The sequence below is a fragment of the Larus michahellis genome, chromosome 4 (assembly GCF_964199755.1).
Source record: "Larus michahellis chromosome 4, bLarMic1.1, whole genome shotgun sequence".
Lineage (NCBI taxonomy): Eukaryota > Metazoa > Chordata > Aves > Charadriiformes > Laridae > Larus > Larus michahellis.
This window is the reverse complement of record NC_133899.1, coordinates 85,120,238-85,139,362: the sequence shown is the minus strand read 5'-3', so window position 1 is coordinate 85,139,362 and position 19,125 is coordinate 85,120,238. Positions and strand designations below refer to the sequence as shown.

At 40.4% G+C, this 19,125-nt stretch overlaps 1 protein-coding gene across 2 annotated transcripts; it reads left to right on the top strand.

The window, feature by feature from the left end:
• The first annotated feature begins 9,273 nt into the window (after positions 1–9,273).
• On the top strand, positions 9,274–18,581 carry DEPDC7 (DEP domain containing 7). Of its 2 annotated transcripts, none has more exons than XM_074586193.1 (9): positions 9,274–9,568; positions 11,872–12,259; positions 14,192–14,322; positions 15,219–15,408; positions 16,117–16,331; positions 17,433–17,575; positions 17,772–17,897; positions 17,998–18,076; positions 18,264–18,581. In XM_074586193.1, the coding sequence occupies exons 1-9, from the start codon at positions 9,496–9,498 to the stop codon at positions 18,476–18,478; spliced, it is 1,560 nt and encodes a 519-aa protein (XP_074442294.1). In that variant the 5' UTR covers positions 9,274–9,495; the 3' UTR covers positions 18,479–18,581. The 2 variants fall into 2 exon arrangements, with proteins under 2 accessions (XP_074442294.1, XP_074442295.1); XM_074586194.1 differs by lacking the exon at positions 9,274–9,568 and adding an exon at positions 10,593–10,803.
• The last annotated feature ends 544 nt before the right edge of the window (positions 18,582–19,125 follow it).

The window sequence follows — 19,125 nt, the reverse complement described above, 5'->3', positions numbered from 1 at the left end:
TTTACGTTTATGGATTCTAAATGTTCTGAATCAGTTTTCACAATGTATCTGCCAGATCTTAAACTGATGTGATAAGTGAGGAGACAGATAACTGGGGTGAGAGAGAGACTATTGCTGTGATTCAGGTGGTTTTCAGCTATACTGTTTTCTTTTGTTCTCTTTCTTGCTAAACTAGAATATCATCTCTAGGTACCTATGGGAAAAAATGGTGCTGTAGAGGGTTTTAGTATTTTTTTCTTTTTTTTTTTTTTCCTCCTCCCCAATTATGATGAATTACTCTAGATATTCTTACAAATATTTTTGCAGCACGCAGAGAGCTGAAGTCCCATGCTGTGGATATTGGCCATTAGATACATGGAAGGCCGCCTTTGAGCCACTTATTTGCAGAAAAAGGTGAATCTGAAAGGCTGGAATATTTGGTTTTTAGTGGTCCTGTATAAGAGCTGCTTCCCAAACCAAGATGTGTCTAAAATGCGACATTTGCCTATGGAGTTGATTGTTGTTGTCTCCAAAAAACACCTTGGGAAGTGGGTAGGCACAGAGAATGTCCCATTGCGGTGTGGAGGCTGAAGCTTTTGATACTGCGTTCCAGATATAGGTTATAATGTATTAAGGATTTTTTTAAAAAAGAAAGGCAAAAAAGTAAGAAGCTGGATGTATGCAGCTTTTCAAATGAGAACAGCAGTTCCTATTATCAGCAATTTGTTGGTAAGTATCGTAGGCAGTCTGAATAACTTGTTCTGCATTAGCCTTTCCTATAGAAAACCTAACAAATCTTCGTTTCATTTCCAGAAACTAAAGAACAGAAAACTATCTTAAAATTCTTTTAATTTGGTCTCTTATAAGAACACTGCAATAAATACAGAGAACAAGCTATTTATAATGGAGAAAAATAAAAGGTGAGTCAAGGAAAACAGCAAACAAAGAGTACAGCCCTACAAAAATTTGTCATTTTTCCTGGGTATGTCTTACATTTCTGCCCAGTTCCACTGGGCTACTTCTTTTGTGTGCGTGTTTAGTTTTGGTTGGGTTTTGTTGTTGTGTTTTCGTTTTGGTTTTTTTTAGCTACCCGATGCGCAATGGAAGTGGCAATAACAGCAGTGCCCATGAGCAGGACTGAAGGAGCAGCTAAGGCCCTTTAGGAGAAACAGACTGAATAAGGTGGGAAGGCTCCTGTGTATGTGACGGATCACATAGGAGGACTGTGAGGGAGGAGTGGGAAGTTGGCAGAAAAGTGGGTCAGATGTGGGAGGACTTTGGAAAGGCTAAGGCTCAAGGAGCTTCTGGAGTGTAGGTAGTTGAGGAGCAGAGGGTGTAGGAGTCAGGAGTGGTCCAAGTTAGGGAATAGCTTCAATTAGGCACGCTGCAATGGATACACTGGATGAAAAGCGATGACAAGCCAGCAAAGTGATCTGGTGGCAGGTGGATATTCCTAGCAGAGGGTCCCACCAGAGGGCTGTTAGCATTTTTGCCACACACGATGGCTTTAAAAGATTAATTCAGTCTAGTCCTAATTCTGCCTTTTGTTTTGCTGTAAAAAGGAGGTTTCTTCAGTTTTGGAAAGCGGGGGTGCCAGTATATCGCTGCAGACAAGCAGTGGTTTTTCAGTGCCTCTTACTACAATCCTTTTTTGAGCGTGTGTATTAATGGACTGTGGTTCCTACTCGGGTCGTCCTGTATTGTCAGTGCTCCAACAAGTACGAGGAGAGTAAAAGCCCTTTCAATAAGTATTTGTGTTGCAGTCACCCGAGACAAGAATTTTTATTTTATCTTTGCAAATGCAGGTATATCATTACAAGTTTGGCACTTACTTCAGATGTCCATGTGAAGGGTTAAAAAAAACCCCCTACGACTGTGTCGTAGCATGAGTGGATTTTTCTCTGAGTGTAGAGTGTTTGAATTATGATTATTCCAAATAAAACCAAAAAATGCTACAGCCCTGTGCAAATTGTGACTTTGACATAGATAAGGAAATTTTTTGGCAACAAGTTGCTAATATTTTAATTAATCCAGTCAGGTCTTTTACCTTGATGTAGAGAAATGTGTGTATGGTGAGTGTACACTGAACTGGCCATTAGAAGGGGGGCATTCAAGTAAGTGCACGTTAGCAAGAATAGGAGTAATATGAAAATGTGAGAAATGCTAGCAGTAAACTAAACTGTTAAAATTTCCATCCAGTGTACAATTAATATATTAACTTCAAAATACTATAACTGAGTCCTCATGGAACATGCTGAGCAGTTAACTATTAATCATGTAGTTTGTGTAAAAGCTTCAAAATCAAAGTATTTATCATCTTCTAGACACGCTGGAATGTCTACACACAGGAGAATTCGAATTGTGTATCTGATCCTGTGTGTGATAAAGGTTATAGATGGTAGCAGCTGCTCTTGGCTCCAGTTACTATTTTTTCATAGGTGTTTTTGGTTCAAATTATGATTAAATTAAGTCTCTCTTTATTCTACATGTGTTACTTGATTTTAAACTATGTCATTGGTAGTACAGGCTGTAGCCTTCTAAGACTTCCAGGGCTTGTGATAGCAAGACATTTTAAGTAAAATTACGTTTTTTGTTATCATCCTCTCCTTTCTAACTGTGGTGGCTGCTAGTGTGATTTGTCTGTGTATTATTTGTATCATGTATTTTTCCTGCGGCAACAGAAGGTAAATGGTATGATAATTGAATGAAAGCTGAAGCATCAATGTTTTATCATGTGGTTACGTCAAATTGGTAACTTGTTCAAAGCTCTGGGTGAATAAGGTCTTGGATCTGTTCTCTAAGTAAAGCAGCTTTGGTGGGTTCTGAAACCTCCCAGATTTTTGTTGTTGGTCAGCATGTAGAAATTACCATCCCTACAGCTTTGGTAACAGCACAGAGTAAGTGAATGCTTTTTATTTGCTTTAGTGCAAGGTCCAGCAACTTTGTTTAAACAGCCAGAGAGGTAGTTTGACCACAGGCAATGGACTTTGCACTAAAGGAGTTGAAGAGAAAGCTGGCGTGTTGTGTGAGAATTCAAGTGTCGCAATTCTGGAACCAGCTGGTAAAAAAAAAAGTAGTAAGACGTGCTTGTGCTTGGCCAGGGATTGTTATTTTCTTTTTTATGTGAACTCTGCAAGTTCTCTTTTGGTTTTAGTTGGGGTAACAAGGCTCTCTGCAGGGTGCTTCTGGGGCTGTTTTCCCATCCTAAACTGTGGGCTTGGCAAAACATGGCATAATTGAGTTTGGTGGCACCAGCACATTGTACAGTAATATAAAAGGTGAATTACAGATTCCTGCTTGTACCGTACATGAACAATAAGCCTGATCCTCTGCCCTAGAACACAAGCCTTACACTCAGCGTAAGTATAATGGGCATGTAGCTGTTTTCTAAAGAAGCCAAAACAAATGGTCAAAATCAGGGAATCAGTTAAGCTTGGCAAATCCATTTAGAGTTCTCCCCTTTTATCTATCAGCTCCTATCCCATTAAGCTGGTGCCACTAGTGGCTGTTTACTTTGGGAGCAGAGACATGAAACTTGTCCCCAGTAGATCAGTGTAAGTTACTACCTCACCATGCTTCAGCTGGAAATCACTGCTCATTCAGCTGGAGCCCCACAGGCTGACACAGTTGTATGAGACAGTGAGAGCTGCTCCCCTAATGACCTACCTAAAGCCTCTTTCGGTAGTAATACAAGTTAGTGAGTTTGGTTTTGTGTTGCAATATATAGAAGTTCACATTCAGTCAGTTACTGCAGCTCACCTGAGAAATGCTCTCCCAGCTGGGCAGATGGTAACTTTCAATTATTTGTGTCTGATTGTACTTGCTCATTCTGGTTGAACAGGTTTCTGGTGTGTAGATGACAGTGAGTCCGTACTGTTCTGTGAGGAGTCTTTGACCAAACAGTGTTGCTAGGATCATGCCATCCTGCGCACATTTAGGCCTGCTGTAATCCATCCCTGGTCGTAATATATAATAATTCTTGGAAGTCACAGAGAACTTCCACAAGAGGAAAAGTTGAAAAATCCATTTAAGACAAAATGCCTTACTGTTTATTAAGATTGAGAAGCAGAGGCCTGTCCCTGTGTTTTTGGTGACATCGATAATAGTCTTTGATCCCTGTACGCTTCCATACAGTAGGCCGTGTCAAGTAATTCTGTTCTGTCTCCAATTCACTCCCTTTCCAGCCGCTGTGTGTGGATTCCTACTCGGAGTGCAGTGTGTTCCACCGGAGGTCAGTGTGCACCAGCGCAGGCTCGGCACGTTGCCTCCCTGCCCTTCACTTGCCATTGCCCTGCTTGACTTGGTCCCGCAGCCACATTGGTATTCCAGCCCAGGAATGGAAGGACTGCACTCCTCAACAATGCACCCTTTGTCAATTCAGTCAGTCATCCAGAAGCTTCTGTCCTGGGAACTTGTTTATTGTTCCAGTCTCTTCAAAAATGCAAGGGTGGAATCCTTACAGATTTCGCATCGGTATAAAATACTGGAGATTGCATTTTGGGAATACATTGTACTCTTGCCCAAGCAAGAGTGCACCTGCAAGTATCCTCTCTGCGGTGGGGCAGATGTGGTTGGTATGGGTTGAATTTTGCAGGATGGCATCACTATGTCCCACAGAACCTACTACTGCATGATCTTTTTTAATTCAAATGTAGATGGGAAATGGGGACTATGCAGAGTGAATTTGTGAATAACCTGCTCTGCATCTTGAGGGAGAGTGTCAGTCCTCTGTAACCCATGGAGTTCAGCCCCAGGCAGACCTCTCGAGCTCTTTAGTACGAATAGCAGAACATGTTACTTAGTAATAAGGCAGAATCACCGTGGGAGTTCTTTCAGCTTCCTTCATATCTGTCTAGCATATCAAAAAGCCTTTTGCAATCCAATATTGTATGTATAGATGTTCATTTTCTTAAATGTGATACTAATAAAGGTGGAAGAGAAAGTTTTCTGGTTTTTACAGGACAGTTTCAGTATTAAACACATACTGGAGTTTGTATATTGATGCAATGAAATAGAGGGGATTTGATAATGTTATGATAACTGTGACTTAAAAAAATAGTAGTTTCTGTAACTGAAGCTGTTGATTTTCCCTTAGATGAGTATCTTTATGTGACAGTGAACCATATGTCAAAATTTCATTTGTCTCATCATTTGTGAATGGAAGGGAGCAACATTTTAAGGGTTACTGTTTAAAATGTTCTCCTTTCATCAACTTCAGCACTGCAGTGAATACAGGCATTGTTGATATTTAAGTGGGGAAAAAACAAAAGAGTAACTGTTCTAAATAACTGGAATATTTTTCTGAATTTTTATGGTAATTATTAATTGCTATGCTTTTTCAGAAACAGCCATAAAGATTGGGCTCAATAGATCATTGCGATTATGGCAATAAAATTGTATGTATACATAAATTTAAGCTGTGTTGACATACACTTAATCTTTAAAGCTTATGTTGTTATGGGAAGGCATTTTAAATCTAAAAAAAAAAAAGCTTGGTATAAAACATATAGTCTTCTATATTCTGACGTGTTTATGAGATGTAAGATTAGCATTTAAAATGGAGAGTCTATGTTAATCCTTCAGAAAAGTGGAATCTAAATTCTTTTGAAAATAAATTGGATAGTACTCTTCTGCAAGAATGACTTTATTTCATAGTCAGTTTTCAGTGACATCAATATTTTTTTCCTATTCTTTTGTCACTGAAAATGTGAGTAATAATTGGAACATTGAATACTTCTTGGGTGTAGAACATTTTATTTTCTAGGTTTGGGGTCCTTTCAGTTTTTCTAAAACTTTTGAAATTGAAACAGCCTTTTTCCTTTGTTTCTTTCAAGAACACATAACATTTTCCAGTCACTTAACCAAGCATTGATCTGCCATAGATAAAACAGCAGGACCCCATCTTTTCAATTAATATGCCTCCATCTTTATAGGCAACACATCCTCCAACTTTTGTCTTTTCGGTAATGATATCGAAAGGCTTAATCACACAGTCATTTTTATAGTTTGTAACGTCTTGTATTCAATTGCATCTCCTTCATTTGTGCCCAGAATACCTGGAAATTACAGGTGCTCTCACGTCCAAATACTGGTTGGCTGTCCAACTTCCAACTTCATTATGGAAACAGCTAGACAGCGCTTTACATAAAGGTATTCATCACTTTCTCACTTTGTGATGATACAAGTTTCCATTTTGCCTTCTCTCTCCTCATAATCAGAGAAGACCTGAATGTGGATGAGAGCCCACGTTATCCTTCATCATCATCTTTATCCTCAAGCAAACACTTAATTGACATGAGTAAGTGAATCGGAACCTGAGCAGCAGACTTGCCTGAAATTATGGCTGTTGAGTTTAAATACTCTTTCTGCTCTATGCTTCTGATTAAACCCTACAGTTCTTACAAAAGACTCACAGAAATTCTTGAAAACTAAGTTTGTAAATTCTTCAAAATGTAGGCCGCTCTCTCGATCCTCTTGTAGTTGGTGAGAGAGTTCCTAGATGACCTAGAAATAAATCAAAATAGATTTTTCTTTTGCCGGCCCTCACTGTAAATGTTCTTTGTAACAGTTTCAAAGAATTTGACACAACTGTACGAATTAGGACTCGGCTGCATAATTTGTTAAAAATGCATTTTAGTCACCATGACTAGATCACATGCAACTTCACATAACATTATTAGACAGGGAGCCAGCAGTAAAGCTTTCCATATTATCAAACTTCCTTCATTGGTGCTGTTTATAATCTCCCTTGCACACCTACACCCTGCAGACCGGGTTTTGATATATTTGCCTCCAGTAGTATCTGTCTCTGTATGCAGTCCTGTATTTTTTTTCAGTAGAACTGCTTTTGGAGCAAGGTTACTGTTCCATGTGCACGTAGGAATGCCACTAAGTTGGTCCTAAGTGTTTTGTTGAATTAATTATGTTAATTATGTCTTTGTAATTAGCATTCTCTTATGCATCCTGTGTTCAACTTCATGGAGGTTAATTTGGGAAAAACACTGTGGAAGGTGAAGCCAAATACGATGCCTTGCCATCTCATTCTCAGATCTTTCCACTGCAGTCTAAGGAATTAAGCAGCTAAGAATGACCATAATGGCTGCACAAGATTGCATTCTTTAAAAGTACTATATAAAAGTATAAATAAATTAATTGCGTATATATTAATAATTACATAAAAGTACATCTGTGCTTTAGGAAAGCATTTTATAATAATGTAATGTAAGAATTACTAAAAGTTGTATCGCGTTTTTCAACATCCTTTGATACCAGATACTGTTCAAGAGCAGCTGGCTGACCAGCCAGTAGCTGCCCACCAGCCCATGGAGGAACTGGTGTGTTGTGGTTGTGGTCACTGTGGGAAAATGCGGAGGCAAAGGCAGAAATCCGAGGTAGGCTGCTTATCACTTATCATAAAATACAAGAATAAAAAACCTTATTAGCAGGTCACAGTGCATTAGCCATGGTTCACTCTGTTCCCTGCAAGCAATATTTTGTAAGGTGTAATGTTCTTGTTAGCTGGTACACCTCCTATCTGAAAATGTTTGTAATTCTAACCTCTCTCAAGATTATGTTGAACCATTGCAGGATTATTGACTGTGTCACTTTATTTCAACAACTATGCAAAAATAAATTATTTTTAAAAATGAACTCAGGCATTTGCTGATTTGCAGTTAATATGTTTTGGCAGTGCATCAAAAAACTCTAGCATCAAACTATTCCAAAAGCAGGGAATAATAAAATAATGTATCATAGAAATCCCCATTGACCCGTGCGTTATAGATTTTTTATTAGGTTCTGAAAGGCAACTGTCAAAACAGACACCTGTGAGTCGGAACTGGGGTTTTTTTAGACATCTTTCCCTTGTCCACCAAGAAAGAAATCTCTGTTTGTCACTTCCTATTGTTGAACAACAATATGAACTTTCATTTTCAAAGGCTGGCATTCTGTTACAGTTTGAATAGATTCCTTTCTCTCTGGGCTTAAGCCCAGAGACTTAAGACTTCTTTATGGGAAAAACTTAACAAGAACTTCCACTCTTGGAACTCCATTATTAAGTACTTTATTGCTGTGTCAGTGAAACATGAAGAAATGTTTGTTTGCTGTAAGTTTGTGGTTTCTAGTTCCCTGTACCAATTTTTCACAGCCTAAAATGAAGTCCATTGTTTATTCATTTGTATACGATGAAAAAACTTGGAGTGCCCTACCTTTAAGCGTGACAAATAAGGATAAAAGAAGGCTAACTTGAGCTTCAGGGGATAGCAGATGTCCTGCTCTTCACACCTGCTTGCATGGAACTCATCGTAGAACAGGCTAAAGTTTCACGGGAGATTTTGTTTTGCAGAACTAGCATCAACATTTCAATAATCTGAGAACTCAAAATGAATTTTTGTGTCACTTGTGATATCTATATTATTTGGGTTTTAATGTGCATTATAGAGTTTTTGAGTTTGTTTATCATGGAGATCAATTTGGCTTTGTGCCTGCTCCTATTGAAATCAGTTCGAAAACAGATTCAATTCATGTTGTCCCTAATAACACTATCATTGAGTAAGGAATCATCAAAATATCCCCTACTTAGCAGAAAGTGATGTTGGATCTCTCAGCTGTTTCCTGCAGACAGTAGAAAAAACTTTTATTACCCTGAAAGTGAATTTATTATTTCATTCTAATAAAAAAATGCCTACTGCTATAATAAACAGCTAATATAATACATCAGAGGGAAATTTCAACCATATGTGATTGTTAAAGCCATATGTTGTGGTAACAAGCAAGAACACTATTGAATGGTCACGTACGAGGCCTATTCTTGGGTTAACTTAAAGAAATTGAGATGACCGGCTTGATTTTTTTTAAATTACAGAGTACATTCAGGGAAAAGTGCTTTACCAACAGGGTCATGTGCCCCGTTGCTAGGAATGCAGGGTAGCGTTTGTATCCTTGTGGGAGGCATTGGGGATTTCACAGCTCGGGTGTTTCGGTGCAGTGTTGTTATCCAGCTGTACCCTCTCGCACCAGAACAATAGCGTTAGTAAACACACACAGACTCTTTGCCGCATTTTCTCCCCAGGGACAGTCACCGTTTATGGATCTTGATGGTGTTCGCATTCACAGCAACAAAATCACGTCAACCTGTCCGGCTGCGAGTCAGGCAGTGCCCGGTTGGCAGATGGCCCCTCGGCGCGGCTCCGGGGCGGGGCGGCTAGAGGGCCTTTCGCTGCTCTTTCTGCCGCCGCAGGCCCTTGTGAGAAGGGCGGCGGGGCTGGATTTCTCCTCAGCGCACCCCCGCCCCCCGAGCCGCCATCTTCGCGGCCGGCTCCTCTGAGGCGCTCCGGCCTCGCGGCAGGCATGCGGGCAGCCGTTCAACCGCCGCCGCCGCGCGCGCCCCGCCCCGCCCTCTCGCCCGGGACCGACCAATAGGGGCGGGCACGGGCGCGAGACGGTCCCGCCCCTCGGCGGGCTACTTCTCCGCGCGGGCGGCGCGCGGCGCGGCAGTGCGCGGAGCAGCCGTCGGTCATGGCGACGGTGCGGGAGAAGGCGGCGGCTCTCAGCCTCAGCGGTGTCTGCAGCCCCGCCGCTCGGCCACCGGGTACGGGGCGGGACGCCTGAGAGGGGCCGGGGTGGGGGGGGCGCGGGGAACAGGCTGCCCTCAGCTCGGGCTTGGTGGGGGCGGCTGGTGAGGTGAGGTAAGGTGAGGCGAGGCGAGGCGAGGCGAGACGGGTCTGTCCCGCTCCGCGCCGGGCCCCTGCCCGCCGGGAGCTCCGTACCCGGCGCCTTTCCCGGCTGTACAGAAGTTCAAAAGTTGGCCGCTCTCCGCCGGTGAAGGGGGGTGTTTCCGCTCGGGAGGCCCCGTCCGGGCTTCGCGCCTGCCCCGCCGCCGCCGGCCCGAGCTCGGCCGTCGCGGTGGGCCCGGGCGAGGGGGCGGTGGCGAGAACGCGATGTCTGTCAGGTGCCCACGGGGCGGCGGTGAGTAACGGGGAGACTCGAGCAGCTGTTTCTGTCCTAAAAGCGGGTAAAAAAGCAGGTGGGTCGTTAATGTGATGTAAAAGGCTAAAGGTCGCTTGTTGAGAACAGTTTTTGCTTTTTTTTCTCCACCTTGAGCACCTTAGTGCTTAATGCCACACTTAATACCACATTCCCTAAAAGGTTTGGGGTGTGTGTTTGGAAGGAAGAGGTGATAAAGTAGTGGTTAATAATAGAATTATTGCAGGTAGTATGTGTTGATATTTATTTTAGCAGCAGAAACCAACGTTGGTGTATGCTTGGTGGTGTTGGGTTTGGGTTGGTTTGGTGTTTTTTTTTTTTTCAGCAGCAAAATGTAGGACTGGAAGGAAATGCTGTATCCTGTTTTGTTTGTTCTGCCTATCTGAAGGTGTCATCGCGTTAAAGTATCAGCAAGTGCGTGCTTTGTCTCTCTTGTACTTCTGTAGCTTTAGAAACTGGAGGTTCTGGAAGGCTTCTACCTAGTCTGGTTCAATGCCTTGTATTAAAAAGCTTTTTTTTTCCTGATACAAGTCTTTTCAGAAAGTAGGTGTTTACTTGATAATGTCTCTGAAGCTGTCTGTTGCTTTCCTTTATGACAGTGTTGGTGTGCTCAAATGCTATTGAGTTCTCTGTCTTCCCCCCACACACACAATCTTTACTGCATGCCCTAGCTTTCCCCCTGCTCCTCCTCCCCCTGCCAACTTGCTAATTTCTGGGCTCTCTGGTAGATGGAGATCAGCTGGAAGTTCTGGTGCCTAAAATTGGAATACAGTTCTCTAATGCCACTTCAGACTGAACAGAAAAAAAATACCTCCTGCATCTCTGTGGAAAATGTTCATGGTAATATGTTCCAGAATGAGTTTCATGTTGTTTTTTTTAAACACTGCATCACACTGTTAATTCATTTGGTTTGAGGTCTGTCATAACCCCAGATGGCTTTCTGTAGGATTGCTGCCAACTCCTCATTCCATATTTTGCCCTTCAGCTTTTGATTTCGCTCCTCTTCTTCTGCTTTCTGTCTTAATAAATTATTCATTTGATTTACTGAGAAACATATAAGCTAATTCTAGCCTCTCTGGTGGCTGCAACTCTTCCCAGTTGGGTGCCACCTGCAAACTTTGTAAGTGTATCCTGTATTTTTAAGTCCTTGTGGAGGCTGGGTCTAGCCTCTGGTCAAACTTAGTTGTTAGCATGCTATTCTTAATCAGACTGGTAAATGAGTAATAGTTCAGTGGTTTTATTGTGGGAGGGAAGACTGGTTGGCTCAGGGAAGTGGTACTGAGTACACAGAGCTTAAGTCTTAGTCGGAGCAGAGGTGGTAGAAGGCTGTTCTGTGGGATAAGTGTTGAGTGAGTGGTGTCTCAAGAGAATTCTTGATCTTATTAGTGTTATGCTAAGCACTGGTACTAGGTAGCTTATGTGTATGCACAGTCCTGTAGTAAACAAGGTTCTGATGTGTCTCTTCATCCCTGCTTCCCTCTTCCCTGCCCACGTGAATAGTTTTGTCAGTGTCAGTAGAGGAACTAGGGAGTTACAAGTACATGCAGCTAGCTTTTCCTTGTGCGAACATGTGTGCTTAGGAGGAGGTTCTGTAAGAGTAACAATTAGGTGATGGAGGAACATGGAAAAGCATAGTGCCACAAAGTGACAGGCTGAAAAAGTAGAAAGTCCTGGTTACAAAGCTTCAGGCTAATTGGTGAGAGCAATCACCAGAGTGAGGTACATTGGTACTTTGGCAGACTTCCTGAGGAAGTAACAAAATGTTAATACATGAGCGACTCAAGCCAAACTGGAAATCTCAAAGATTTTTAAATCCTTACAAGATTTGTGAAAGCTAGTAGCCAGAAAGGGGGCAGTTCTCTTCTAGTTGCAGCATGAATTCAATCTTTATGCTTTCTCTGTTCTTAGGCTTTAGTTTGGCGCAGAAACCATTTGGGGCAACATATGTCTGGAGCAGCATTATCAATGCACTTCAAACTCAAGTGGAAGTGAAAAAGCGTCGCCAGAACCTGAAGTGCTACCATGACTGTTTTATTGGTTCGGACGCAGTGGATGTTGTCTTTGCCCATCTTCTACAGAACAAGTATTTTGGGGATGTTGATATTTCCCGTGCTAAAATAGTGCGCGTATGTCAAGCCCTGATGGATTACAAAGTATTCGAGGCTGTTTCAACTAGGGTCTTTGGAAAAGACAAACGCTCTGTATTTGAAGACAGTAGCAGTAGCCTCTACAGATTCACAAATGTCTCAAACCAAACAGAACTCGATAAAGATTACCAGCAGTGTACACCACAAAGGTTAGTACATAATGGAACATGAAGATAAGAAAATTTTTGCAATAAGAGAATGTTCTGGGGGAGAGAAGACAAAACTGTCATACAATTACAGGACGTGGGTGGGGGGAAAAGTAGATACAGATGTTTGTGGGTGGAAGATAGGTAGGAAACAGCAATTTGAAGCGAGTAAATCATTCAGCCTGCATAGTTACTGGTTTTCTGTGTCTGTTATCACATTGCCTTAGGGAAGGAGGGTAGAAATTAAGTGCATTACAGATACTGATCTGTTGGGCTCTAAACCAGTATAACGAACTGGAATTCAGGTGCATCGGGCTAAGGCAAGGGAACAATCTTTAGTCATTGCACACCTAGCTCTGGCATAAGGAAAAGAACAGGTAAAAAATAGGTTTTTTTTCTTTTGTCATCTTAATTTCACTATGCTTCAAATTTAGCTTTTTGAAATGTTTTCAGCTGTTTCTTCATGTGTGTATGAGTTGTTCACAGGCTAGGTAGCAGGCTGTTATGCTATTGCATGCCATTGTAGAACCAGAGGGAAGTGCAATGGTGTGGTTTTGTTTCCCTGTCTCTTTAGGAGTGGGCAAAGAAAACCCCTGTACTAACTGAACAATCACAAAACAGAACACACTGCTGTGTAGATGAGACTTTGCCAAATAACTTCCCTTAAACGGTTTTTGTCAAGTGTTTGTCTCCGAACATACTGTTACAAGAAACTACATTTGTGTAGCTATTGCAATAGTTTTAGCAATGCACACTTTTGAAAATTGCGAATAGTATTGACCTAAGAAGAAAATACCTTAAATGATTGATGTGTTCATGAGTAGCAAATGCGAACTCAAGTGCATCAACCTAACTGATCAGAAAATTCTAGAAGCAGAGATTAAAAATTGATAGTTCCTTCGTCCTGTTTCTCCCCCCTCTTTCCCCCAACTAGCTTTTTTTCTGTGCTAAAGCAAACAGTCCCATGCCTTTATATGGAAAGGGGAGGATTTGTGAGGAATAAAAAACACTTTAATCAAATGTGATATTTTCAAATATATTCATCACAAGGGCTGTTAAAGCAAGACCTAGAATATATTGGACAAACAGTCATGAAACAAGGTTATTCATGTTCTATTAGTGTAGAACGAAGGTGTTTTTCTTCTGGGCAGGGCACAGATACGTTGAATTGCACTTCTCCGTTTAGTGAAAGGAACAGATCTGTTGATACATACAGCTTGTCACATACATAGCAAAGATAGTGGACATCAAAAGGATTTTACAGTGCCCTAAAACAAAGAAGCTATAGAAATTGAAATTAAACAAATATGCTTGGAGAAGTAGTCATTTTGTAGCTACCTGAGAATATATGAAAGCAGTTATGAGAAGAACCAGCCAAAACACAGGAATGGGTGACGGGTTTCCGAAGCCTTCCACTAGTTGATGGCATAAAAAACCCTCATAACTTTAGGAGTGGTGATGCTACAGAACAACCACCTTCTGGGTTTTTCAAGAACAGCTCTTAATTTTTGTCCTCACTTGACCATCAGGAATAATGTTTCAAAACTCAGGAGGTTTTGAGAGGGGGTTGTTTGTTGTTTTTTTTTTCTTAAATAATTTCTCCTCCTTAACTGTTTCCTCTCTTAGATTTTTTAATTTTTTTTCCCTGTGGTAATTGAAGTATTTTGCCAATGCTGGCTGTGACAAGTTCCAAGAGAGGAACTATGCACTTGCATGCGACAGCTGCATGCCGGTAATTCTTTAAGGTATCATACATTCTCTCCTGTGTGACTTGGACAAAAAAAGTGTCGGGGGGAGAAAATTATGTAAATATTTATATAGAGAAAACATTTTTTTAAATCTCAGACAGTTATCCGCATCTGTATGTTACATGATACGTTTGGTTATCCATATGTATGTATATAAATATATATAAAAACTGTTTTTTAATCTCAGGCATGAGAAGAGCATGTTGTTTCACTCTACTCCTGTCAAACCAGAAAGCTTGGAGGATCTCTGGGAAAACCTGAGTTTAAAGCCTGCAAATACCCCTCAAGTAAATATCTTGGATAGTTTGTCCCGTCAAGGTAAGCCAAATGATGTCTCAGTCATTTATATGTGGGAGAAGGAAGATAATGACTGGAGAGGCTTATACCTGTCAGACTGGAGAGGGAGTCAAACTGACTCTCATAATATTTTGTGTTGAGCACCATGTTTAACAAAGGCCAATTATATTTGTTGCAGGCTTGCTTTTTACCTTTTCGTTTCATCAGACAAGGACCCGTTATCTCTAGTTGAAATAAATCAGTGTTGAATTTTGTGGAGAAGAATACACAATTGTTTAGAGCTTGATTTGTGTTAGGAGCATTCTTTGTAATATTTAACTACCTGCATTTCATCTGTGCTTGACTTAATCACGGACAATGGTCTACTGTTAGCTAAAACTCTTCCCTAGCTTTTTAACTGTGTATCTGTAGCGTCCAGTGTTCCTTCAGTATTACATAAAACTGTTATTGACAATTCATGTCTTCTCTCAGACTAAACTATGATCTAATGCGTTTTTTCATTTGGTTAAAAATGCTAATACATCCTAGAAACTTGAAACTCAAAACTCGAGCCAGATCATAATTGTGGACGCTGTGGACTAAGGATAGTGTCGCTGTTACACTTTTTTTAATCCTTTATCTAGAACAAAGATTGCTTGCAAATTAGAGCACAAAGACTGTAAGGCACTTCAGACTTACCCAAAAAGCAGTTCTCTGACGCTTGTAGTTAACTAAAACAAATGGCTAATTATTTCCTTTTTTGGTGATAAAATGCACTTAAAGCTGATAAAGGCCTCACTCTTTGCTACTGTATATCTTTATTTTGGTAAAATCTGTTAGATTAGGACTGATGGGAGGATGGGGAGTTGTCCTTTTCATAATCTCTCTTTTTGCACATGCTGAATCTCTGTGTGCTTTGTGTGTTCCATCCTTCCTAGTTATTAATGAAGTATGGCGAGAACAAACAATTGCTCGTCTGCTGCAGCTTGTAGACCTTCCACTCCTTGAGTCTTTACTTGAGCACCAAGAGGTCAGACCTCAGCTTCCACAACCACGGAAGGGAACTGGATATGTCATCACAAGTAACTACCTAGACAGAGAGATTCTCAAGGCTTTCAGTGACTCACAGTAAGTATTCATCGCAACTCTGAAAAACTTTCTGCTTTCAGTACTGCAGAAAGGATGCAAGTAGGCACTTTTCTCCGCTAGACTTTACTGGATTAATTGGTAAATAGCAACTGCTAAGCTCTAAATCAGAAGTAGCTGAGACAATTTCTGCTGAACAGTGGAAGAGTTGTTGAATGCAATGGTAGTATTTGATAGTATTCAGAGGGGAAATTTTTGCTGCATTGAGGGAAGAAAAGAGCATTTTGCTATTACCTTGAAATTTCTTCCTTAAAAATTACCAAGAGGGAATAGTTTAATTTCTCCTACTATATTAAAAAAGCCAAGAATGCTGAGCCTGAAACCATGTATAAATACAGTTAAAAACATAGAATCAGATCAAGGTTCATGTTTCTGTTTATCTAGTGATAATTATGTCCTTGTCTAACAGCAGAGGACATCACTATCTTTAGGTGTAACTGCTTGTGACTATTTACCTGTGCGGGTTACTAATTCTTCATCTTGATTAAATACATAACAAAGAGGTATATGGTGGTGATCTACCTGAGTGTCAGGAAAAGTGTATTTTTAGTTTGTGTGTCAATTTCTAATGTATTTAAGGACCTACACAAGCAGTGGGAAACCAGTCTATTTACTTTCCGTGAAAAACAACACAAACAACTCTGAAAGGCATCAGTAATGCTACAAACTTTAAACCACTCTCTCTTCTAGAACGGATGAATGGCTCTCAGCAGCAATAGATTGCTTGGAATATCTTCCAGATCATATGGTGGTAGATATTAGCAGGAACTTGCCTGATCAACCAGATAAAGCAGACACATGGAAACTGCTGCTGTTTGAAAGTATTGGTACATATTACGGCCAAAAAAAGGAGCCGCTGTTAAGCCACGCATCTGAAATTCATTCGGGAATTGCAGAACTATTAGGTAAGTAAAACAAAGCTCCTAAGCTTATGTGAGAGATGTTCTGACAAACTGAGTATTTACTACAGCAGCCAAGCTTAAAGGTTAACTTCTGCAAGTTTCTGTTGTTTGGTTGGTTGGGGTTTTTTTTAATTTCTAGTCATAAAGACTGTGGTTTGAAATTATTGGTCCTGACTGTATGCGTTTCTGTAGTTTGTCTCCAGATCTGTGTAGGATGGCTCTGAAACTGGTGTGCTAGAATCTGGGAGTAGTTGGTATCCATGGAAATTAAATGTCTCTGTGAAATTAAATATAAATACAGCCTAATAATAAATATTTAGGCAATAAGATCTAAAGTTAAAAAGCTGCGTGGATGCTTTGTATCCCATTCGCAACTCTTCCCCTCTTGTCCATAGAAATGTGCATTTCTTAAAACTTATGTTTTGATGGCATTTTAGAAAACTCTTGATGTTTTAGTCATCAATTAACATCTACTCATCCCTGTTCTCCTTATTTTTCATCCTCCTCTGGCTTGATTGTTCTTCTTATTCCATGTTGGTAGGAATGTTTTGCATTTATATCTCATTCCTCCTTCCTACATGATAAAGGGGGGGCTATCAGTATAACCTACTTTGTGTAAATAATTCATGCATCTAAAATGGGAAAAAGATTCCTTCACTGCATAGTAAGGCAAACTAAATAAAACTTAGTGAAGCTCTACAAAATGGCTTGCAATTAATTCATCAAGCTAACCCATTTATCCAGGACATATTCCTCATCTCTTGAGAGATCTCTATTTCTACAACAAGTCGTCATTCATTTTGTTATCAGAACTGTTTTCTTCTTTTCAGTATTTCACATTCCATTCAAGATGGCTGAACTGTAATTGAACTTAATTGAAAGTGAGTTTTCTTAAATATCAGGCTAAAAGCCTGGGTGTGGGCTGTTCTCAGACTGTAAGCAAACAGCTCTCGTCAGCCTGTGAGAAATTTTCGTGAGAATGGATTGCTCTGTTTGACCAGCTCTGTTTAGAGAGATGAATGTCTCTTCAGTGGCTAATTTATGTGGTTTATTGTAACACTTCTGTAAATAAATACGGCAATAGATATCTTTATCTCTCCCCAGTGAATGGGAAGATGGAACAATCTTTAGAAGCTGTTCAACTCTATTTGAAACTTCTAGACAGCCAAGTCAGGGAGGAGTTCAGAAGGCTACTGTACTTCATGGCTGTTGCAGCACATAATTCTGAGCTCAAACTACAGAGGGAGGTAAATGTGCATACTGAACTTGTTGCTTTACGCTTACTGAAATCTAGAAGTCCTGGGTACTGGTCAGAAAACATATTTGTAGCTTAAATATGTGACTACAAGAAAAGCTATGACTCGAAAAGAACAAAGGCCATGCCCTTCTTAAAGGGGCAGACTAATTCTCCTCTTCTGGTCATTATTTCACACTATTCTTTAGAGTGACAACAGGATGGTTGTGAAAAGAACATTTTCTAAAGCTATTATCAACAATAAAACCTTATGCAGAGGGAAAACTGACCTCCTGATCTTGTTCCTTGTGGATCACCAAAAAGATGTGTTAAAGGTAAGTACTAGAAAATGACCAGGTTTTTGTGACCTTGTATGCTTATGCAGAATTGCCTTTTTCTGAGCTGCTGTTTGACTGTCTTTTCTTTCTATTCAAGATCCCAGGGACACTGCATAAAATGGTCAGCAATAAACTGGTGGCTTTGCAGAAAGGCCAAGATCCTAGTAAGATAACAGGTAACAGTTTAAACTGAACCTTTTATTCTTGTCATGCACCCAGATAAGAAATGGAAGGGGCTGAGATGATGCAAAAAGACTTGCTGAAACAAGACCTAATTTGCCTCAAAAGGAAGATGAGTCTGTAAAATCTTGAAGGTGGTTGACTGTGGTGGTAATTATCTGAATGTCTCGTGTTTCCTTTTAGGCTATACCTTTTGCCAAAAACTCGATGAAAGAGAGTATCGTTCCAGTACAGAGAAGACCACAAAAGAAGAGCTATTATCTCTATTGAAAGCTATTGATGAAGATTCAAAGCTTTCTGACAAAGAGAGAAAGAGACTGCTAGGTCAGTTTCATAGTAGTAATCCAAGTATTTTTATGCAGTATTTTGGAGACAGAGTTACTAATATGTGTGTGTGACTTTAAATATCGATTACTTTCTATACTCCAGCATTGAAAACACTAATATATTTGTAAATCTTTTGTATTCATGTATCTAATAAAATTATTTTGTGGAAATGGATGGAATTTATACAGTTATTACCAAAGCCAACAGTACCCAAGTTTAGCCTGTACTTACAGTTTAGCTTTGCTCATTCTTAATTGCCGTAGGGCCAAAATGATCCTTTCTTTTCCTCACCTAAAGCCAAGTCTATTGACTCCCTCTATTCAAGTATTGAAATTACTGAGGATGGGAGATGCCTCTCCAAGAATGAGATCTCTCTGCCTTCTTTTGTACCAGCACTGAATTTTGTTGAACATGTTTTGGTTTTTTTCCTAATTCCCCTTGCGTTATGTGACTCCCTCATGTAGCATTGATCTATGACTTGCTGTGTAATGGACAGAGCTGAGTAGCATCTTCTGCTTGATATTCCACTGCTTTTCTTCAAGCTTGCCAGCTAACTGTACTGTGTATGTATAGGACAAATTACTATGCTGTTTTAAGGTGAAGTGGCACCATATTGAGGAATTGCCAGGGAAGATGGCTCTTTCCCAGCTGAATCCTGCTCTGTACCCTGAACTGTTGAGTCTCCTGGGATGGTGAAGATATTCTGGATTTTTAAGTC